The sequence below is a fragment of the Anopheles funestus genome, chromosome 2RL, assembly GCF_943734845.2.
Source record: "Anopheles funestus chromosome 2RL, idAnoFuneDA-416_04, whole genome shotgun sequence".
In the NCBI taxonomy this organism is placed as follows: Eukaryota; Metazoa; Arthropoda; class Insecta; order Diptera; family Culicidae; genus Anopheles; species Anopheles funestus.
In genome coordinates this window covers 48,107,080-48,128,976 of record NC_064598.1, presented here as the reverse complement: position 1 = coordinate 48,128,976, position 21,897 = coordinate 48,107,080, and the positions used below count along the sequence as shown (strand labels likewise).

Here is a 21,897-nt window from a genome sequence, read left to right as displayed (position 1 = left end):
CTTCGACATACGCATGAACCTGTGCCGTTCAAAATGAAAAACATCCAACGCTGACAGTTAAATGTGCTAGCTAGTTTGTACCAAATAAATTACACTTTATTTCGCTTTAACTTTCGGTCATCTCACTGTCTAACCTCTATGGCTCGTAGGCAGACTGATTTCAAGTACATGCGTTAATTTCATTCGAACGACATGTCATGATTAACTGGCCGCAGTATTGTATTTCCGTGAGGCTCTTGTGGTTTGTCCATTTTGTTGGAGGGGCGCTTGTAGCTACGAGAGCTAAGATAAACTTTGGTTCTAGATGGATTGAGATGAAATTTTCAAAAAATGCTCTACAAGAACCGATCTACGTAGCTATGCTTTGCAAATTTCCGTAACTGAATTTAGTTTTTCTTCACAAAATCTTCTCCCTTCTGAATGTTCTTCTTCAGCTCTGGGATAGCCTTCTTCAACAGCTCCTGCTCGAATGCGTTCAGCTTCGGCAGTCCCAAGTTCTTCTCCAGCCCATTCTTGCCGAGCAGCAGCGGAGTCGCAAAGTACTTGGCCTCAGTTACGTCCGATCGTACGTAAGCACACTCGATGACGTTCTGTTCGCCGTTCATTGCGCGTGCCAGAGCTAGCGCGAAACGTGCACCGGCGTAAGCCATCGAAAGCGTGGCCGATCCAGCACCAGCTTTCGCCTTTACCACCTCCGTGCCTGCCTCCTGGATGCGTTCAGTGAGGGCGGAAATCTTATCCTGCGGGAAGTTCACGCCTGGCTTCGTCTGGGACAGCACCGGGATGATTGTGACGCCCGAATGTCCACCGATGACGGGCACGCTCATCTTCTGCGGGTCGACTCCGGCTGCCTCACCCACGAAGGTGTTGGCACGAACAATATCCAGAGTAGAGATGCCAAACACACGACGCGGGTCCAGCGCGCCGGCCTTTTGCAGCGTGTCGCAGGCGATGGGCACGGTCGAGTTAACGGGGTTCGAGATGATACCAATGAGCGCTTTCGGGCAAGCCTTCGCACAACCAGCTGCCAGATCGCGAACGATCGACGCGTTAGTATTGAACAAATCGTCGCGGGTCATACCGGGCTTGCGAGGCACACCGGCCGGAATGATGACGATGTCGGCACCCTTCAAAGCCTTCTCCAAATTTTCCGGTCCATTGTATCCCGTCACTTTCGACTGCGTTTCGATGTGCGACAGATCCGCGGCCACACCGGGCGTGTGCACAATATCGTACAGTGACAGTTCCGTCACCAGCGGACTGTTCTTCAGCAGCAACGACAGTGGCTGTCCGATACCTCCCGATGCTCCACATACGGCCACCTTAACATTGTTCTGCAGTAAAAGAAACGAAAACACATACAAAGCTTATCCATCGTGTCGTGCTTATCTCTTATCGAGGTGCCTTTAAATCGGCTCATAATTTTACTACCTATGACAAAAACAAAAAAAAACTCTTTCAACTCCATCATCATATTACGTAAACACATTTACCTTCCCGCCTCATCCTATTACCCAGCTTAAAACAGTTGGCAAATTCTTTTCTCACGTCTCTACGCGCACAATCCCCACACATGCATGTTTCCTTCGTTTGCCTTGAGAAGGTCGCGATTATGTCAAGGCGCGGAAATGAGAGAAGGTCACCTTCTGAATTTTCCAGTAAATGCATTTTCTTACGAATCTTATGGCTCGCGCGCTGGGTTCTTACCTGGCTCGTGGTGGAAAAGTTCTTCGCTCCCTGGCAGGCAGCAGTTTTCACGGCACGGGCAAACATCTTTTCGATCGATTTGCTGCGAGTGAAGATCGACTTGTGGCAGGTTCTGCGAGATTACGCTGCGGACTAGTGATTCGGAACTGATCCACTGAGTTCGGTGCTGAGAATATGACAGCCTGCTGGGTTGATAGAGATTTGCATATGACCGACAGAAGTCACATGGGCCAGGGGAAAGGTGTGCAGAAGAACGACCAACAAATGTCAAATCAGACGGATCTAGAAAAAAATCCTCATCGATTGACAACCGTCAGTGCGTAGTGGAGCAAACGATTCGGTTGCCAGAACGATTTTTTTTTTTCAAAGTTTGTTGCTTTTGGGCATTTTATTTTTTCATTTTTTCATTTCTATTGAACTGTTCATGACCATCAACCGACTGGCTAATTAATTGCGTAATTAGCATGCCAGTATTACATTTTAATATCATTGATTTGACTAGATTTCTCCATTCATTGTATGTAACAAGGATTGTAATTAGAAGCAATTAGTATCAAAGTGCTGTAATTTGGTTTCTTCTTGTGTACAACACAAATTCACATCAAAGAAAATGTTTGCAGTTTGAATTTTAAAAAATATTTTTTGACAGCAATTATGCAAAACCAGCAATCTAGATGGCAACACTGGTATCAAAACACGCACCCGCACTCACTCACACATACCACGATTCAATACAAAATCCGTCGTACTTCGAATTGCTTGCTGTGACTGATAAATCAGCCATCTTCAGCGAATAATTTTGGTCATTTGGAACACAAAAAAAAAGAACAACACGCGCAGAAGCATCATCGTCGCGGTCGTCGGTCGTGTTCGTGCCTCGATTTGATACTACATCCGTGCCTGCTTATCGAAAAGCCAGCAAATCAGCTGGGAGGTTCCTGCGTTGGTTTGATATTGTGATTGCTATAGAGGATCAAAGGTGGTGAAGCTGTGGGTGTCGTGAAAAGAAAAAAACTCGTACCTGATCGTATATATTGCCCATCCCCACTATTGGTCCATTCGTCGCATAAAGGACATAGGGTTCTTCGAGGGATTCGTGGTGTAATAAGGGTTAGCTTTTCTATAGTGCGTTATCCCGCTAACCAATTCGGAGCTGTTGCTGAACTTCTTCCTGTTCCGATTATTGCGTTGCATGTTTTAAGTAGACTGTGGAGACAACGGGTTTCACGGTCAAAAGCTCTATCGGATAAAGTAACGACGGAAAAGGTACCGTCCCGTGTTTATGAGAGTGGGTGGTGCACAAAGGAATATCGGATCAAAGAGCAGCACAATCGACCGGAAACTTAGCCATTATGACGTACAAGCAGCGAAATGTGGCCATGATGGGCTACCGTTCTGTAGGTGGGTAATTAGCTGAATCTAATAACAATTTTGTCTTAATATACAGGCAAGTGAAAGCGCCATGAATCTCGGATACTGCTTATGATATGAAACATTCACACAAAGAAACCCATTCCTAATGCGGCTGTCGATGATACTTGTAAATCCTTGCAATGGTACACTGTTCCTCGAAACATACAAATCTCCCCTGGAATACCTGCGGGGGATCCGAATTGGTAAGGCGGAAGTTATGGTCACGCATTCAAAACAATGCCGTAATTAGGTTCCCGAGCGCCTTGCACTAGCGCCGGTTTTCTGTCGCCAATGAGAGCGTTTGTGTGAGTGCGTCATCGCGAGCGTGACATTTATCAATGAAAGTAGCAGCCGATCTAATTACCTACATTTGGTATCCTTAGGAAAATGAATCATCGTCGCGGATTGATGCTTTCATGATCACGTTTTTTTTAAATCTATTCCTTACAGGGAAATCTTCCCTCAGTATACAATTCGTGGAAGGCCAGTTTGTTGATTCGTACGATCCTACTATTGAAAATAGTAAGTTTTTACAATTCATTCTTTTTTCCAGCTTTTATGTCAAATTCGATACTTTTCATTCTGCTGTTTTCTTCCAGCATTTACGAAAAAGACCCGCATACATCAGACAGACTATGAGATCCGATTGGTTGATACGGCTGGACAGGACGAATATAGCATTTTTCCCGCGCAGTACAGTATGGATTTCCACGGTTATGTGTTAGTCTATTCGATCACCAGCCAACGATCGTTCGAAGTGATAAAGATCATCTACGAAAAGCTACTCGACATGATGGGAAAAGCATAGTGCGTTAAAAACGGCCGGCAGGAGAAGAAACGTGCCCTTACTAATGAAATAACAATTTGCCCCTAAATATGTTTGCAGTGTACCCGTTGTATTGGTAGGCAACAAAACTGATTTGCATCAGGAGCGTGCTGTGCCTACGGAAGAAGGGCGAAAGTTGGCTGATTCGTGGAAGGCACAGTTTTTGGAAACATCCGCCAAGCAGAATGAGGTAAGCAAAGCTAAGAAGCTTCTTCCTAATTCTTCCAGCAAATACAAGTACTTCTACCCTTGTTACAGTCCGTAAACGATGTATTTTCGCTGCTGATTGCACAGATAGAGCGTGATAATGGAAACACGAGTGAAAAGAGTAGCTGTACTATTTCCTGAACAACTCAATAGATTGTCAGGAATTGTCCATACTACGGTGGTACGGAGACGTCAGCGCAATCGTTTCGAACTTACCCCCTGTCTACAACTTAAGTGTAAGGCGTAAAGTACCATTAGTGCAAGCGTGTAACGTCGGCAAATGGTCTCTCGGCGAAAGCAAGTTTGTTTGTTTTAATTTAGCACATTACGGAATCAATCATGCGCAGTGGTAAAAGGGAAAATTATTTCGACTTATGTATGTTTCCGATTTTTCAACATGCAACAACACATGAAGAAAAGCATAGAGCAGAATTTAAAATTAAATACGAAAAACCAAAACCTATGAAACGCACAGATTTGATTGAAAGTCCTCCTTTACTCAAGCTATAGTTAGTGAAACCACATCTTGGAAATGCAACGTATGCAGTTTCCGTAAGGTGTAAGTGAATCACTCAATCAGTGAAGCAGCAGGGCAATTGGCCTCCGGATTTAGCATCTTGTAGCACGAAATCTAATTTCCAACGTTCAGTACATTCATTGTCGTTCATTAAACTGTAAACAAATAATTACTCGATTGGTTGATAGCGTAGTTCGATCATGTTTCAGCTGACACGAGGGTTATGACAAGATTAAGCAGAAAAACAATGAAAAAGAAGCCGGTTTCTGATTGGATGATCAATAGGAAAACCATCCCAAATTTAAAGCATATAGATGAAATTTTCTATCAGGAGTCATTTGTGTGTTTCAGTATGGAGGCAATATTGCAATGTTCAGCGATCGGACATTGGCATTGCTGAAATTGATTACTTTCTTACCTTTAAATTCGTCTTTTACCCATCAACTTTTCTACCAATTTTATTCGTGAGCGCCTCGGTTCTGGTGATAGATACCAGAGGCAGAATATATTTTTATCATTTTTTCAAAATTATTTTGTTTTTTGATAAGGGAATTTAGTCTTCAACTTTGGCAGTAGTAGGAGAGTTTGGAAATGGTTGTTTGAAGTAATTTGTGAACATTGCAGGTTTAAAATCTTCAAAATATGTATTTTTCCATCAAAACTCATATACACCATTAGATATACACTTATACAGGAGATCAATTTGCATCATGTTCGGGCTGCGCTGATTTTAAGTATCAGCAAAAAGTGCTGTTATTCCTTTTTTCATTTGTACTTCGTTGTATGCTACAATGCTCATGCAGATTCTGTAAAATATTATCGATTAAACGATTAACAGAATTAAGACACACTGGATTAACCGGAAGTTGTTAGAAACGATGTGTTCAATTTACTATTTTACCGACCGATTTGAATGAGCAAGTAATATGGTCGATCTGGTGAGGAAAAATCTGATGTATGAATGAAGATATTTCACGAGCAGGGGGTACATTTAGGAAAAACTAAACCTCCGCGAGACGTTGCGTGAAATGCATAGAAGAGTTAAACGGTGTGTAATAAAAAGACGCAACGACCCATCAGGAACACTTGCTGAATGACTGAATCTTAAAGAGACCGGATGATAGTGTGGTGAAGTTTTAACAGTGATTTACAAGGCAGCGGAGCGAAGCAGAATGGTGGAAAATTGTGTACAGTAACAAGGTTATAGCAATTCCCGAGTATAGAAGCTAAACACACCATTCTGCTTGCTGTTTCATTACGAAAAAAAGCATATTTTGTTTTACTAAATTCCTTTATATTTTTTTGTTTTGTTAACAAATACACCATTCTTTTACTCAAAACTCAAACACAAAAATTATCAAGAGAAAAGTTAATTTAATGGATTTACTATCTCGATCTTCGACATCCTCCGATAGTAGCGAATCGACGTACAGATACTAAGGATAAAATGATAGAACAAAGGGTATATAGAAAATTGCAATAGAATGACAAATTATATTCTAAAAGAACACGATTATGTATACAACTGAAACGCGTGCAGACGAAAACAAACGCAGAAATAAATATCACAGCCCTTTCCAGCAATCGCTAACACTAAAAGCTTCCATTACAACTCAATATCGGATAAGTTTAACTCAATGTCTTCATCGGCTAGACCGCTGTACTGGGATACAGCAACAGTAGTAGTTCTCTGCCGATTAGTAACATGTCCTTGCGGTTGTACTGTTTTATCACGTAGCATCGAATCGTAGGCACTGTCATCTTCGTCCAAACAAGCATCCGGTCGCTTCGGTTGGAATTCGAAGCATTGAAGCTTTTGGCGCGTCTGAGTACGTAGTCCTGGTACATAAGGTGTGTACACATCAGAACCAGAAGCAGGCTCATTAAGAAGCGGAAACTCTCCGGAGGGTTCTATTTCAAAATTTAGTAAATCATCTGTATCATCGTGTTCGGGTGCGTCCTGTGTACCAGTGGTTGAACGCTGACTACCGCATTGTCTACGTTGACTCGAACGATTGATTTGATACACGGAACGTTCGACATCGGTATCCGTCTTCGTGTTACGAATAACGTCGATACTGTCTCCCGTGTTTAAATTGGTGTTCGGTATTGTATCGGCTAATGGACCTCGTTGCATGATGTTGTTCTTTCCAGACGTCACGTTTGGCTCATCATCGAAATCAATGTCTTCGCTCAATAGTTTGCTAATGTTCGCACCATCTTCCAACAGACCACTAAATGATGCGTTTCGTCCTTTAGCAGGCGAATTTTGTTTTGTCTGCCATCCGTTGTCCGTGAGAAAGCTGGAAACCTGCTTGGGAGAACTATCCCGAACACATACGAGTGATGATGCGGCACTTGCGTTGTCGATAGCGTCATCATCGTCTTCAAATATCTGACTAGTGTCCAAGAGAGCACTAAAGGAAATGTCTCTATTTTGAGTTTGCGTCTTTCCGACACTTTGTGTCATTTCCGTGCATGGCATCGATTGTTTGTCGGTTTCGGATTCTTCAAAATGTTTCCTCAATGATCCAAGTAAATTTCCAACTGCTGCTTCATCCAGCGGAGCTTTCAATGTAGGATCCTCATCTGGCTCATTTGTTGGACGCTTACGCTTTTTTGCTCCTCTAGAATTAGTTTCTTCCGCGTCGGTAACGGCTGTTTGTTTACGGAGCTTTTTAAAATTGGCCTTGGCGTTAATAGCATACTTCGAAATAGAAGGATCTGATGCAACTGTTTTTCGCTGTTCCTGAAAATCATCAACCGTAGCTAACGTAGACATAACTGTTTGCTGAGTCCTAGCAGCATCTGCATCGAAACCGTTCCGTCCGCTTTCCGAATTTATATCGCGCTGCTTCAGTTGCTTTCTCTTATTTTTCTCGATCATCTCTCGATGGTAGCGCCGCAGTATATTCGCATCGATGTGCCGTACTGTTGCTGTATCCTGTACTAAATCATGTAAATTTAACAAATCTAGCAACCGATCGATGAAAACCTGTTCCGGTCCAAGTGGTAACTGCGCTTTGATAAGATCGTAAGTCCGTATACCGATCTTTCCAAAACCCCAACTGGCCTCCATCAGTTGGATAATCGTGATGGCATCGATCGGAGTTACCTCACTACGAAATAGTAACCGGGCATGTGCTTGGGCCAATCGAAACAAGCTGTCCAGCAACCGCACCGTCGTCCGTGTGGGGTCTCTGTATGGATCCGATCGACATGCTTTGTAGTATGCACCGAGGATTAAGTTAGCTTCGTGAGACACGCGTGGATGAATGTCCTTGATCGCGGCAAAGTGTAGCTGCAGTTTTTCCAATTCCCAGTGCGCAATCCGATCCGATCTGTTTGCTTCACCCTCGAAGCATTCACGATCTTCGTTCAGCAGGGCCAGCGCAAGTAGATGATTGGCAATGTCCGCATCCCAATCAGCAGCACGGATGTCCCTCAGAATCATCACCATGTCAAAGCGGGACAATAGCGGACCACCAATTCCAATGTTCGCTGCAGATGTACCCTCACCGTCGGACATGGTGTAGAGGTTTTTCGGATTGGTGGCCGCTAACACGACACACCGCGTGCTTAGCTTGCAAACCATGCCCGCTTTTGCCACGCTGATCGTTTGCTGCTCCATTGCTTCGTGAATTGAAGCTTTATCTGTTTCGCGCATCAGATTGAACTCATCGATGCAGCAGATACCACCATCGGCCAGCACGAGAGCACCTGCCTCCAATTGCCATTCTCCTTCATCCTTAACCGCTGCCGCCGTTAGTCCTGCTGACGAACAGCCCATCCCGGTGGTGTACACGGCACGGCTTGCAATTTCGGAAGCAAACTTCAGCAGTTGCGATTTAGCTAAACCTGGATCACCGACCAAAAGCAGATGTGAGTGTCCCCGCACTGTGGTCTGTTGCTCTGCATCTACTACCCGCTCCGTACAGGAGGCTAATGCTAGTGCTATCGCCAGCTTGACTGGATACATCCCACGGATGGCGGGAGCGATCGATTGAACTAGTAGATCACGTGCTGCCAACTCACCAATATCACGAAGCACCTCCTGCCACTCGGCTTGTACACACAGCAAATACTCTGGCAAATCTTTGGCCCAGCTTGCTTTGCTTTCCTCCCGAGCAACGCTATTGGCACGCATCGCTATGGTCACCTCGGTGCGGCGACCAACAACCGGAGGCTTCCAGCGGTGCTCTATACGACCACAAACCGTCACACAATCACCCGGTTGACAACTGTCCACGAGATCATCTTCGAGCGTCACCACCAACGAAGCAGGCACATTGCGTTCGCTCATTATTTCCTGAATACGGATCTCTTGATAGTCGCGACATAGGTCAGGCTGTGGCTGTGCCGAAATCGGGTTTAGCTGCCCGCGGCAACCGGCTTCACGAGCACTCGGGCAAGGTCCCGGTGATTCGAACACGTACGATTTGCTGTACTCCGCCTCGATCAGTACCTTACGCTTGCAGCGCGTACATACGTATTCGCGTTTGTATTCCAGAAATCGGCTAGAGGTCATGCGTATTACACTACCCTTTACTTGCAGAAACTGACCAACGCTATCATTGTTCGGGTAGGCCGTCTTTCGGAGTTCGGCCGGGGACACCGGTACATTCACAAAACGGACGTGACAGTTCTGTTTGATTTGAAATCCCGGCTCGAGAAAGAGATTGCCCTCGATGAGAGACTTTTGGGCACGAAGTAGACATTCGTTCCATCGGTCCAGTTCCGCTTCCGTATCCTGAAAGATACGTGCAAAAAGCTGCGGTTGCTTGCGCTGCAGGTGTGTAAAGCTGTAGTGAAGGGAAGCAGATTTCAGGACATATTCATAGTTTCATAAATGTTCTCTCACATAAAGCTTACTTTACATGTATGGACACATGAAGCAAATCATCCGGATTGTTAAGCAGATCGGTGATTTCCTGATCGTGGTACTGTTTGAGATAAGCTTCCATGGTGATCGATTCGATTTTGCTCCAGCATGGACAGTATTCAATAGCCAATAAAGCTCAGACACATAAACTAAAGTAGTACATTAATGGGTTACCAAACGGTAACAAAAATACGGAACTCAAAAACAACGGAATAAAACTCGAAAACGCAATAAATAGAAAACACAATACATCTGCCTTGCCGCGCCAAAACGTCTTTTGTTGTGAAATGCATAGCCTGCCATTCTGTCATATGCGGTTGTCAAACTGAAATGATTTTGTTGTTTACGTTGTACCTACGAAAGAATGCAGAAAAACAAACGAGAGTTCAAGAAATGTTGCAGATACAGCTAAGAAATTAAACCTGAACGAAGCGGACAAATCAATCATTGGAGTATTATAGCGCACTCCCGGGGTGGAGCTCTTAATCTGTGAGCTAGCAGTGCTTCAAACTGGATACCATCGTCGGCCCACAGTCCAATCCGTACCGTGCGGGTAAAGTTCAAATGCACTCCTACGATGTGGAACCGGAAGAGCAGAATAACGTTCCCGATGCGTTCTGTACAGAACGGATACGATTTCGCCGGCTACGGTCGCAAAACATTGTGCATCGTTTAAGGAATCGGGAAACGGGTTACCGACACCGCACCCCAAAGCATGCCGTCCGGGAACTATACCAGAATGTATATCCGAATTTAACCGTCGTTAACGTAGAGCGACCTCCATGCTACCTGCGGAAGTTCAGTCCGGACGGAAAGTATCTTATAGCGTTTTCGTCCGATCAGGCGGCATTAGAAATCTACGAGTATCAAGGTTGTGCGGCGGCCGGAGAACTGCTTAGCAATTGGGACGATACCGAGCTGATGGTGGATTATGAACCTGGATATAGTAGCGTCATAAGGGCTAAGATATTTGACCAGCTATTTAAGCTCAAGCATGTGGTAAACCTGGAAAACCACGAGAAACACCTGAATCGGGAGTGTAGCCTGTTCACGAATGATGGCCGATACGTTATAGTGGGAGCTGCTTCCTTCATACCGGAAGAAAACCGCCCCAACTTCTACGAACTCTACACGAACAATGAGGTGATAAAACCGACAGCCGGTTGCCCGCTCGAGGACTACACGCTGTACATCATCGATCTACACTTCGGGCGTATATCTCACTCCAGGGACTTTCGCGTGGACAAGATCATTTTGTCGCACAATCAGGGCGTCTATCTGTACAACAGTACGCTCGCGATCCTATCCATCCACCATCAGTCGATGTACATCTTCTCGATCGCCGATGGTACATTCTTTCCGGAGCGCACGATTGGACGATTCTGCAGCGGCGAGGACGAGCGATATTATACGAGTGCATTCACGACGGAACGGGGCTTTGCACCTCCGCCACGCGCCTTTCGCGAACCGACGATTAACAGTCTAAAGCACCGCATACTTGTGTTTCTGTTTCGTCAGGCCAAAGCACAGGTAGACCGTGGCGAGGATCCGCTAGCGTTGCGGAAGTTTTACCGCCGGTTCGATGAGTACAAGGATTTGCGCATGTGGAAAATGCAGCTGCTAGATGATGATCTACTGCTGATCAAGTATGCGCATGAAGACGTCGTCACGCTGAAAGCACACGAACCAAACAGCCAGTACTCTATGTTTGTGGTGTACCACATCTGGGATATGCAGATCATCTCCGTGTACAGTAATCAATCGACGCAACTGCTCGATCTGTACGAAAACTTTTGTGACAGCTTTCGGAATGCTTCACACAACCACCGGACGCCGTTTACCTGCTCACCAAGCAATAATCTCTACAGCCGGTTGCTACATACGCGCTTTAAGCAGACAATCATTGGAGCACGTGGTGGAAGTGAGGTGGAAGCAACGAAACGCATACTTGCCCAGTTACCGATCAGTGCGCAAAGTTACACGAGCTCCCCGTACTTGGATTTGGGACTGTTCAGCTACGACGACAAGTGGGTATCGGCAATGGAACGGCCGAAAGCATGCGCCGAATTTCCGATCCGGTTTTATGCGCGTGATTCTGGTTTGCTCAAGTTTCGTATCTATGCTGGCATGGGCCACCAGATTACTCCCCATCCGGGCCTACGACGGTTGGTGGCGTTTATTTTCCATCCAACGGAACCATTCGCGATCAGTGTGCAGCGTATCAACACAGACTACATAGCAAACTTCCATTTAAGGCATGTACCCAGCACCAAACGAATGGACGTGTGGCTACCAAAAACGTAACGAAGGGAACTAATTGTAGCGACAAGAATTTACCACTTTAAAGAGAATAAATTCGAATTCACACATTTTCTATCAACAAGGATAAACAAATGGCTCATTTTTGTATGGTTAAAAGCCCTCTCCGAACATCATTCTCATACCACCGTTTACCGCACTAAAAGAGTTCATTCGCGCAGGAATTACGCAACGAAACCATATGCATTGTTTTGGCGCCTCCTTCCGTATTGGCGTCAATCTGACGACATTCAGTTTAACGATACGATCACTGCCGAAAGCTTTATGCAAATAGATTAGTGACACGGGCAAGCAACGCATACGTGTAATCGAATTTAAAACAAAAAATATCTTACACCAACGGAACATTGACCTATGATAAGTTGTGCTGCCGCTGGGGTTAAACATGGTGTACGGGGAAATTTTTGAGGCAGGCTTTTTCGATGGGATCGCCATAGGCCTAAAGGTGGTACTGCGCATAGCTAACCTTACTTCGTACACATCAGTTAAAGGATGCTACACGTCCCGTACAAGATAAGGCTTGGGTCAGACCATACCTATTAGGATTTATATTTCAAATTGTTAGCTACCTCGTCAAGACAATTGTTCACCTCAAAATTGTTTACCATCCCTGTCTCGGCGTCTCTGTAGCAAAACGACGCGCTGTCCGCTTTTAAAGGTCAGTGTCAATGGGTTACAGAAGGTATAAAACTGTTCAACCGATATGGTGTGCATTGGTTGCGAGGGGAGTTTTTTAAGGTAAGCCCTGCCCCTCCGATTGATTATTATCACGTGTTTTATGTAAATCTGTTCGCTTCCACTTCAGAACCGGGGTTTACCTGGTTTACTTTCTACATGAGTTTCTTAGTTTTTCACTTCGTCAGTTACTTTTAATGTCTATTGAAATAAAAAAAAGTATCGCATGAGCTTGTGATATGTAGCAGTCAGAACAAGTTGAGTTCAAATTTGAAATGAAATCGAGTATTATCCTAAAAAAGCACACTTCTATGTATTTATGTTTAAACTATGCTATCATGCTACTAGAATGAACCATCACTAGCCAGTACTTTAAACCAACATAACGTTTAAAGGAAAGTACACCGCCCCACAAACCTCATGATCAAAACAAACGTACGACAAATTCCTTCCCACGGGGACGTTAAAGCAGGGCCAAGAGAACCCGCTTCTATTGCAATGGTAGCGGTCACCGTGGTTAATGAAATGGTGGAAGGTTTTAATCAAATGCGGAATTGCAAATGACGGTTCACGAAAACCTTTCCACTTTTCTGCTTGTGTGTCTCTTAATTGTCCATATCCCTTACCTTATCGAACGGTTTTCTGGATGTTCCCGTGCCCGAAGGACGGAGGTATAAAACAACCGCCCAACCCTGGAACGGCCGTTCACTTGCAGCTCCGTGGCCTGCCAGTTTGGATGGTGTTTGTTCGTTGCGTGGTGCGTTTCATCTGGATGTTGTGTGCTGCATATTGCTGATCGATAAATTTCGGTGGTGTATCATTTGGTGGTGCTTATTGGCGTTCCGAACGAATCGATCCTGCTACAGTGCGTTTGCTCGCCGAGCCCAAACCTTTTCGGCGAAACGGCACGTTATCGGTTCGGGAGCGTGTGAGTGCATAAAGTGAACCAAGCGCGCGTTTAAAGAATTAAAGTGACAAAAGACCCACGTGTAACGAAAGACATACGTAGAAGGAAACAATTTTTATACCACGTGGCAGTCAATACGATCCCAGCTCCATTAAAGTGTGAAGCGAAGAGTGTAAAGGAAATCGTGGCGTGCAGCTTGAACTATCAGTAAAGGTTTATTGCAACAAATCAAACGTTCCGTTAATCGAAATGGAATCAAAGGACACGGATGCGCTGGCGTTCCGCGCCAAACCCCCTTGTCCTGGGGATGAGATCGTCATTTCTGGCATTGCTGGTCGGTTTCCCAACTCGAACAGTGTCAAGGAGTACGGTTACAATCTGTTCAACAAGATCGACATGGTTGACGATCTGGAAACGCGCTGGCGTCATAGTAACGTTGAAATTCCGCGCCGTATGGGAAAGGTGAACAATCTTGAAAAGTTCGACGCCACTTTCTTCGGTGTGCACTTCAAGCAGGTAATACCAAAAACTGACTCAACATAATGTGATTATTTTTTTTAGAAACATGATCAACATAATGCTACCGGCTATAGCTCGAAATTTGTTACTGATTTATCTCTTGATCTTCCATTCGTTCACTAACAGGCACACACAATGGATCCGCAATGTCGCATTTTAGTGGAGCATGCGTACGAAGCGGCCATCGATGCGGGTGTTAATCCGAAGTCTCTTCGCGGTTCCCGCACCGGTGTGTTCGTTGGAGCTTGCTTTGCCGAGTCGGAAAAAACCTGGTTCTACGAGAAGATCTCATCAGGTGGATTTGGTATTACGGGCTGTTCGCGTGCCATGATGGCTAATCGTATCTCATATACGATGGGTTTAAATGGGCCCTCCTTCCTGCTCGATACCGCTTGCAGCAGTTCGATGTATGCGCTCGACTGTGCCTTCAATGCTATCCGAAATGGGGAATGCGATGCCGCGATCGTCGGTGGTTCGAACTTGCTGTTGCACCCCTATGTAACGTTGCAGTTCGCTCGACTCGGTGTACTAGCAGCTGATGGATACTGTCGTCCGTTTGATAAGGATGCCTCGGGATATACGCGCTCGGAAGCCGTCTGTGTGATGTACCTGCAGAAGGCAAAAGACGCAAAGCGTGTGTACGCTAACGTGGTCTACTCGAAGACGAACTGCGATGGGTTTAAGGAGGAAGGCATCACCTATCCGTCGGGTGTGATGCAGCGCAAACTACTGTCTGAGTTCTACAACGAGATCCAGCTCGATCCTTCGACGGTCGATTACGTCGAGGCGCACAGTACGGGTACGGTGGTTGGTGATCCGGAAGAATGTGCTGGATTGGACAAGATTTTCTGCAGCGGCCGTAAGAAGCCACTGCCCGTTGGATCGGTCAAATCGAACATTGGCCACTCGGAGTCAAGCTCCGGTATTTGCTCGGTTATAAAGTGTATCTTAGCGCTAGAGACACGGCTCATCCCGCCGAACATTAACTTCCGTGAGCTTCGCCGAGACATTCCGTCGCTGGTAGAGGGTCGCTTGAAGGTAGTGGCGGACACGCAGCCACTGGATGGTCCACTCATTGCCGTTAACTCGTTCGGGTTTGGCGGTGCAAATGCGCACGCTCTGCTGTACGGCAACACGAAGGAGAAGGTTAACCATGGCCTTCCGACAGATAATCTGCCACGTTTGATAACTTGGTCCGGCCGCACGGAGGAAGCGATTGACGCAGTCTTGACGGACATGAGCAATATGCATCTGGACGCGGAGTACGTTGCCCTGTTGCACAACGTCCAGAGTGAATCTATTCCAGGCAATGTGTTCCGTGGATATGGCCTTTATGCGAAGGACGGTACCGAAAATGCAATCTGTTTGGGGCGCGATACTCAGCATTACACCGGTTTGAAGCGACCGCTTGTTTGGGTGTTCAGTGGCATGGGCTCACAGTGGAGCGAAATGGGCACCTCGCTAATGGAGATACCTATCTTCCGGCAGGCGATCGAACACTGCCACCGTGTGCTGGAAAAGCGTGGCCTCAATCTGATCGAAATACTCACGTCAAAGAGCTGCAAGTATGATAACATTTTGCACTCGTTCGTGGGTATTGCCGCAGTTCAAATCGGTATCGTGGATGTGCTACGATCGCTTGATCTCGAGCCAGACTTTGTGATTGGACATTCAGTCGGAGAGCTCGGTTGTGCATACGCAGACCGGTGCTTTACTGCGGAGCAGATGATCTTGTCCGCATACTCCCGAGGCATGGCTAGTTTGGAGACGAAGACCGTCTTCGGTTCGATGGCAGCGGTGGGACTTGGGTTCCGCAAAATACGCACAATGCTACCGCCGGGTATTGAGGTAGCCTGCCACAACGGACCAGACTCGTGTACGATTTCGGGTCCAAAGGAAAATGTAGAATCATTCGTTGCGCAGCTTACTGAGAAGGGCATCTTTGCCAAAGAGGTCCCCTGCTCGAACATTCCTTATCACAGCAAGTACATCGCCGAGATGGGCCCAAGGCTGTTGGCACGCTTGAACGAGGTTATTCCCGAACCAAAGAAACGATCATCTAAATGGTTGAGTTCGTCTGTTCCCAAGATTCGGTGGGATCAGTCCGAAAGTCAATTCTCCTCGGCACACTATCACACCAACAATCTGCTCAGCCCAGTACTGTTCGAAGAAACGTCTGCACTGCTGCCAAACAATGCCCTGACGATCGAGATTGCTCCGCACGGATTGCTGCAGGCGATCCTGAAGAAATCCATGCCAAACGCCATCCACATTGGATTGACCAAGCGTGGCAACAAGGACAACGTACAGTATATGTTTAATGCACTCGGAAAGTAAGTAATGGCGCAAAATTCACGCATTTCATACTTTCTTCTAATGGAAACGTTTCTTCTTTACAGACTCTACATCAATGGATTAGATATTCCGGCGGCCCGACTATATCCATCGGTAGAGTTCCCGGTGTCACGTGGTACACCGATGATTTCACACCTTATTCGATGGGACCATTCGGAGGATTGGTTTGTGACCAAATTCGAAATGCAAAAGTCGACCAAGAGCGGTGAGCGCCGGGTTAAGATTAAGCTTAACGATGAAGATTATAGCTACATCTCCGGACACGTGATTGACGGGCGTGTACTATTCCCGGCGACTGCTTATCTACACCTGGCCTGGGAAACATTGGCCATGGTGAAAGGTCCCATGTACTTCGATCTGGAGGTGGAGTTTGAGGACGTAAAGTTCCTGCGCGCGACCTCCATCACGAAGGATCAGGAGATCGAGTTTACGGTGATGCTTCAACCTGGTACGGGTCGATTCGAAATTACCGAAGGTACGGCAGCCGTCGTTACCGGATATGTGCGGCACGTAGAGAACATTACACTGTCCGAAATACCCGACCCACCAGCAAACGATATGCCTGTGCTGGCGACGAGAGACTTCTACAAAGAGTTGCGCCTCCGTGGCTACCATTACAGTGGCGCCTTCCGATCGGTATTGGAAGCACGAGCAGATAGTGCCTGTGGAAAGATAAACTGGGAGCTGAACTGGGTATCGTTCCTGGACTGTTTGCTGCAGTGCTGCATCATCGGCAAGGACACGCGCACGCTGATGATTCCGACGTGCATCGAGCGTATGCGCATCGATCCACGTATGCATCTTGCGATCGCCAACACGATGGAGGAAGGTAGCCAGGTGTTTGAGTTCAAAAACTCGCGCGTTCTCAACACAATCCGTTGTGGCGGTATTGAGATCGTCGGATTACAGGCTAGCACGGTGGCACGTCGCAAACCGCCGGGCATTCCCGTGCTGGAGTCGTATCAGTTTGTCTCCCATCTGCCTGCCCCGACACTCTCAAAGGCTGATGCCATTCGTGTCTGCGTACAGCTTGCTCTCGAAAACATTCCCGTACCGAAAGTGAAGGTGGTCGAGGTAGACTTTGGCGAGAGCGTTCCAATTACACCACTGTTTGCTGATGCTCTTGGTGATCTGCCGCTTGTAACGGCGGATTTGATGTTCCTCAGCAAACAGCAGCTATCGTTGGGCGGTGTGCACGTCGAAGATGGTAAACTGTCCACGCAAACCAACTCGCTGTTCCTCATTTCAACCAACTGTCTTGGACGGCCGGAGTTTGTAGAGGAGTCAGTGGGAAGCCTACACGAGAGCGGTTACGTGTTGAGCCGTGAGGCGGCCAATCTGGTGGTAGATAGTATTGTGCCACCGGCAGGATTCCAGCTGTTGGCCGTGTTTCCCGTTCCCGAACACGAAACACTTGTCCTGTTGCAGCGCATCAAGCGCAAGTTTATGGCAGTACCAACGATAGTGCGCATTCCGCCAATGGACGATCGGTACGAGTGGATCACAACGTTAAAGGAAGCGATCAAATCCGGACCGGTAATTGCGGTTTCGCAAGGCGATATCAATTCTGGCATCGTGGGATTGATTAATTGCATTCGCAAGGAACCGGACGGCGGCATGGTGAGCTGCGTCTTTGTGGACGATCCGACAGCACCAACGTTCGATTTGGACAATCCCGTATTCAAGAGCCAGCTGAGGCTTGGACTTGCCATCAACGTTTATCGCAAGGGACGTTGGGGAAGCTTCCGGCATTTACAGCTCCTCCAGGAGATTGAATCGAAACCGAGACGCAATCATTGCTATGCGAACGCACTCGTCAAGGGTGACTTGTCATCGATGACGTGGCTTAGCGGACCGTTTAACCATGGCCGACCCAAGGGTGAGCTGGTGAAGGTGATGTACAGTTCATTGAATTTCCGCGATGTGATGTTTGCGACCGGTAAGCTTTCGTCGGACTTTGCAAATCTGTCCCGTGTCGAGCAGCAGTGCGAGCTGGGCTTCGAGTACTCTGGCATAAGTGAAACAGGACGACGCATCATGGGCATGGTAACGACCGGTGCGATGGCTACGCATGTGGAGTGTGATGACACGCTCACCTGGACCGTGCCGGAAAAGTGGTCTCTCGAAGAGGCTGCCACCGTACCCGTCGTGTACGTAACCGTCTACTGTGCACTGTTCATCAACGCACACATTCAGAAGGGCCAATCGATCTTGATCCATGCCGGTAGCGGAGGCATTGGTTTAGCGGCTATTCGTGTCTGTCTTGCGTATGGCCTCGAAGTGTTCACCACCGTCGGTACGGATGCTAAGAAAGACTTCCTGCTGCAGACATTCCCACAGCTGAAGGCGGATAATATCGGCAACTCGCGTGATACGTCCTTCGAGCGGATGATCATGTTGCGCACGAGCGGCCAAGGTGTGGACTACGTGCTGAACTCGCTCGCTGACGATAAGCTGCAGGCGTCTGTGCGCTGTCTGGGCAAGTACGGCAAGTTCCTGGAGATTGGAAAATACGACATGGCGAATGATTCGAAGCTCGGTCTGAACCGTTTCCTGCGGGCACTTTCCTTCACGGCTGTGTTGGTTGACTTTTTGTTCACAGCACCGCAAGAGGAGAAAATGGTAAGCTAGATCCCCCGCGAGTGGGGTGTTGAAACATGCGAGTAGAACGATTCCAAATCGCCATTGTTGCCATTTTTTCATTGTTCAACAGGTTCTTCGTAACATGCTCGATAAGGACATTAAGAGTGGCGTGATTGTGCCGCTAAAGACGAACGTATTCCCTGCCGGTGACATTGAGCAAGCTTTCCGTTACTTGGCTAGTGGCAAGCACGTCGGCAAGGTGCTACTGAAGGTGCGCGAGTCACCTAGCGAAGAGGATTCAGTTCCGATAAGTTACCTTCCCCGAGTCTATTGCAATCCAGATCGATCATACGTGATCGCCGGAGGATTGGGAGGATTCGGTCTGGAGTTGGCCGACTGGTTGGTGCTTCGTGGCTGTCGTAAAGTGGTCATCAGCTCTAGCCGTGGCCTTTCGAAGCCCTATCAGCTGTATCGCATCAAGTAAACTATCCTTAGCTATATCTACCCTTGATAAGGAACGGTCAGACTAAAAAATCTTTTGCATCTTTGCAGGATATGGGAGACATACGGTGTGAAAGTAGTGATCAGTACGGATGATATTGCAACACGTGCTGGTTGTGAGGCATTGATCAGCACCGCTAACAAACTCGGACCAGTCGGTGGTATCTTTAATCTCGCTGTGCAGCTTCGGGATGGCATCTTTGAGAACCAATCAGTGGAACGGTTCCGTGAGTGCATGGCACCGAAAGCCATCGCCACCACGTATCTGGACGAAGTGTGCCGCCGGAACTGTCCTCAGTTGGAGTATTTCGTCATATTCTCTAGCGTATCTTGCGGACGGGGTAACGCTGGCCAGAGCAACTACGGTATGGCTAACTCGGTGATGGAGCGCATCATTGAGCGTCGTTGGGCCGATGGTCTTCCAGCGAAGGCCGTGCAGTGGGGTGCCGTGGGAGAAGTGGGCCTTGTAGCCGACATGCAGGAAGACAAGCTGGATATGGAAATCGGAGGAACGCTGCAGCAGCGTATCAGTTCCTGTCTGCAGGAACTAGACCCGCTTCTAACGACACCAGAACCAATCGTAGCCAGTATGGTTGTGGCGGAGAAGCGCATCCGTACCAGTGGCAAGGAGAACATTATCGAATCAGTCATGAACATCATGAGTATCCGCGATATCAAATCGATCTCGATGGACACGACGCTATCCGAACTTGGTATGGATTCGCTGATGGCGGTTGAAATCAAGCAGACGCTCGAGCGCGAATACGAACTGTTCTTGACGCCGCAAGACCTACGATCACTAACGTTCATGAAGCTACAGGAGCTGACGGAAGCAAAGGCCGCGGCGGACGAGAATGTCAAGCTTAAGCTCGCCAACGAAAAAACACCAACTGGCGTTGCGATGTTGCTCCGCAATCTTGGAGACGAATTCAACAGTCAGCACACGATCCTGCGCCTACAGTCGGAGAATGACTCGAAGAAGTACAATGCGTGTGTTTTGTTTACCCCGGGCATTGAGGGTGTCGCAGGTAACGCGTGGCACAACATTGCCGCCCAACTGTCGCTACCCACCTTCATTACACAGCTGACGCACACGATCAACATGACGACGGTGGAGGAGATCGGTCGCTTCCTGGCACCTGAGCTGATCGAGAACGTGTTCAAAGGTACGGAGCACTTCTATCTGGTAGGATATTCGTTCGGTGCGTTCATCACATTGGAACTGGCACGTATCCTCGAAGAGACGGGCATGCGTGGCCAGATTTTGCTCATTGATGGTGCTCCCAAGTTCCTGCGCAAACTCGCCATCGATCAGATGACGGAGAACTACACAGACGACAGCATACAGGTGGTTCTAACGTCGGGCATCGTAAACACCATCTTCCCGGAGGAGAACACGGACGCACTGCCACTGCTTGCGTCTTGTACCACGTTCGATGATCGTATCGACAAGCTACTTGAACTCTCCAAGGATCAGAATCTCTACTCCGAGGCGTACTTGCGCATGATGCCGAAGGCACTGTTTAATCGCATTAAAATAGCACTTGAAACCGACATCGAGCATCCCCAACCGGTACAGTCGCCCATTCTGCTCGTCCGTCCTACCGAGGTGTCGGTAGTCGACATCGAGGAGGACTACGATCTGTCTCGATACACGGACGGTAACGTAAGCCTCAAATTCGTTGAGGGCAACCACATCACGATGTTGGAAAACCCGAAGCTCGTACAAATCATTGCCGATTCCGATCCGGTGCTCGAGTCGGATCGCTGCTTCCAGAAGTACCTGCAGAGCAACTCCGTCGCGGAGTAGGACCGCAGTTAGTGTGCCGAATGTTGTGCGCGTACAAGCTAATTTAAGGGACTGGGGCCGTTTTGAAGGATCAGGAACACTACGGTTCAGATGCGAGTTGAACTGCTCTGCTTTCGCGAGGGTTAATTGTGGGTTTACATTGAGTACATGTTCAAAGTTAGTGCAAACAATAGCTAGGGAACCTAAAATCCGATAAACATCATCATAATACATACATTTAGAAATTTTACACTGAACTGAACTGGACTGTGTAGCTTTACTATTTTAAACTTGAAAGAAATCATACCATAAAGGAATAAATACTAAATTCCCGGTCATAAAGAACAACATGTCCTCAGTGAACTGGAGCGAGCCCAATCAAAGGCCAGACTCGATCAGCAAAATGAAAAGCAAATCCAAGTTTTCCAATATTCTACTTTCAGATCGATTATTTACTAGAATGGTTTCATCTTTCGAGGAATCTCTAATTTTTATTTATACTTACTCTGTGCCATAACATTTTCGTCACCCGTGACGCCACACACTTAATTGCACTTGTTTTAATTGCATTTGTTTGTACGGCTACAGGCTTTCTGTTGCAATTTTCATTTTCATTCCATATTTGATTCATCTATGGCCAAAAACCGTTTCCCAGCGTTACGGTAACGTTCAACTGTGGTAATGCTGAGAGAATGGG

General features: G+C 47.1%; 5 protein-coding genes across 5 annotated transcripts; 3 read left to right on the top strand and 2 right to left on the bottom strand.

The window, feature by feature from the left end:
• Nucleotides 1-69: 69 nt before the first annotated feature.
• Nucleotides 70-1,925, bottom strand: LOC125760920 (malate dehydrogenase, mitochondrial). Its single transcript, XM_049421518.1, has 2 exons — nt 1,708-1,925; nt 70-1,334 (listed from the first exon to the last, which is right to left on the bottom strand). Exons 1-2 carry the CDS (start codon nt 1,771-1,773, stop codon nt 387-389), a joined length of 1,014 nt encoding a protein of 337 aa, XP_049277475.1. The 5' UTR covers nt 1,774-1,925; the 3' UTR covers nt 70-386.
• Nucleotides 1,926-2,417: 492 nt separating this feature from the next.
• Nucleotides 2,418-6,178, top strand: LOC125760929 (GTP-binding protein Rheb homolog). The gene is made up of 5 exons (XM_049421534.1): nt 2,418-3,108; nt 3,571-3,642; nt 3,720-3,927; nt 4,007-4,136; nt 4,205-6,178. Exons 1-5 carry the CDS (start codon nt 3,060-3,062, stop codon nt 4,292-4,294), a joined length of 549 nt encoding a protein of 182 aa, XP_049277491.1. The 5' UTR covers nt 2,418-3,059; the 3' UTR covers nt 4,295-6,178.
• Nucleotides 6,163-9,841, bottom strand: LOC125760881 (uncharacterized). Its single transcript, XM_049421451.1, has 2 exons — nt 9,543-9,841; nt 6,163-9,472 (listed from the first exon to the last, which is right to left on the bottom strand). Exons 1-2 carry the CDS (start codon nt 9,632-9,634, stop codon nt 6,277-6,279), a joined length of 3,288 nt encoding a protein of 1,095 aa, XP_049277408.1. The 5' UTR covers nt 9,635-9,841; the 3' UTR covers nt 6,163-6,276.
• A 41-nt stretch (nt 9,842-9,882) lies between these two features.
• LOC125760901 (DET1 homolog) lies at nt 9,883-13,592 on the top strand. The gene has a single exon (XM_049421488.1). It carries the CDS (start codon nt 10,117-10,119, stop codon nt 11,854-11,856), a length of 1,740 nt encoding a protein of 579 aa, XP_049277445.1. The 5' UTR covers nt 9,883-10,116; the 3' UTR covers nt 11,857-13,592.
• Nucleotides 13,248-21,462, top strand: LOC125760874 (fatty acid synthase). Its single transcript, XM_049421421.1, has 5 exons — nt 13,248-13,969; nt 14,099-16,305; nt 16,372-18,949; nt 19,041-19,390; nt 19,463-21,462. The coding sequence occupies exons 1-5, from the start codon at nt 13,703-13,705 to the stop codon at nt 21,219-21,221; spliced, it is 7,161 nt and encodes a 2,386-aa protein (XP_049277378.1). The 5' UTR covers nt 13,248-13,702; the 3' UTR covers nt 21,222-21,462.
• The last annotated feature ends 435 nt before the right edge of the window (nt 21,463-21,897 follow it).

What these genes read in the sequence shown, in the direction of transcription:
- LOC125760881 (XM_049421451.1), bottom strand. Translation starts at nt 9,634, where the DNA reads ATGGAAGCTTATCTCAAACAGTACCACGATCAGGAAATCACCGATCTG. An exon ending in CATGTGTCCATACATGTAAA is followed by an intron (nt 9,473 to 9,542) that starts GTAAGCTTTATG and finishes CCTTCACTACAG; the next exon opens with CTTTACACACCTGCAGCGCA.
- LOC125760874 (XM_049421421.1), top strand. Translation starts at nt 13,703, where the DNA reads ATGGAATCAAAGGACACGGATGCGCTGGCGTTCCGCGCCAAACCCCCT. An exon ending in ATGTTTAATGCACTCGGAAA is followed by an intron (nt 16,306 to 16,371) that starts GTAAGTAATGGC and finishes TCTTCTTTACAG; the next exon opens with ACTCTACATCAATGGATTAG. An exon ending in CACCGCAAGAGGAGAAAATG is followed by an intron (nt 18,950 to 19,040) that starts GTAAGCTAGATC and finishes ATTGTTCAACAG; the next exon opens with GTTCTTCGTAACATGCTCGA.
- LOC125760929 (XM_049421534.1), top strand. Translation starts at nt 3,060, where the DNA reads ATGACGTACAAGCAGCGAAATGTGGCCATGATGGGCTACCGTTCTGTA. An exon ending in CGATCCTACTATTGAAAATA is followed by an intron (nt 3,643 to 3,719) that starts GTAAGTTTTTAC and finishes GTTTTCTTCCAG; the next exon opens with CATTTACGAAAAAGACCCGC. An exon ending in GACATGATGGGAAAAGCATA is followed by an intron (nt 3,928 to 4,006) that starts GTGCGTTAAAAA and finishes ATATGTTTGCAG; the next exon opens with TGTACCCGTTGTATTGGTAG.
- LOC125760920 (XM_049421518.1), bottom strand. Translation starts at nt 1,773, where the DNA reads ATGTTTGCCCGTGCCGTGAAAACTGCTGCCTGCCAGGGAGCGAAGAAC. An exon ending in ACTTTTCCACCACGAGCCAG is followed by an intron (nt 1,335 to 1,707) that starts GTAAGAACCCAG and finishes CTTTTACTGCAG; the next exon opens with AACAATGTTAAGGTGGCCGT.
- LOC125760901 (XM_049421488.1), top strand. Translation starts at nt 10,117, where the DNA reads ATGCACTCCTACGATGTGGAACCGGAAGAGCAGAATAACGTTCCCGAT.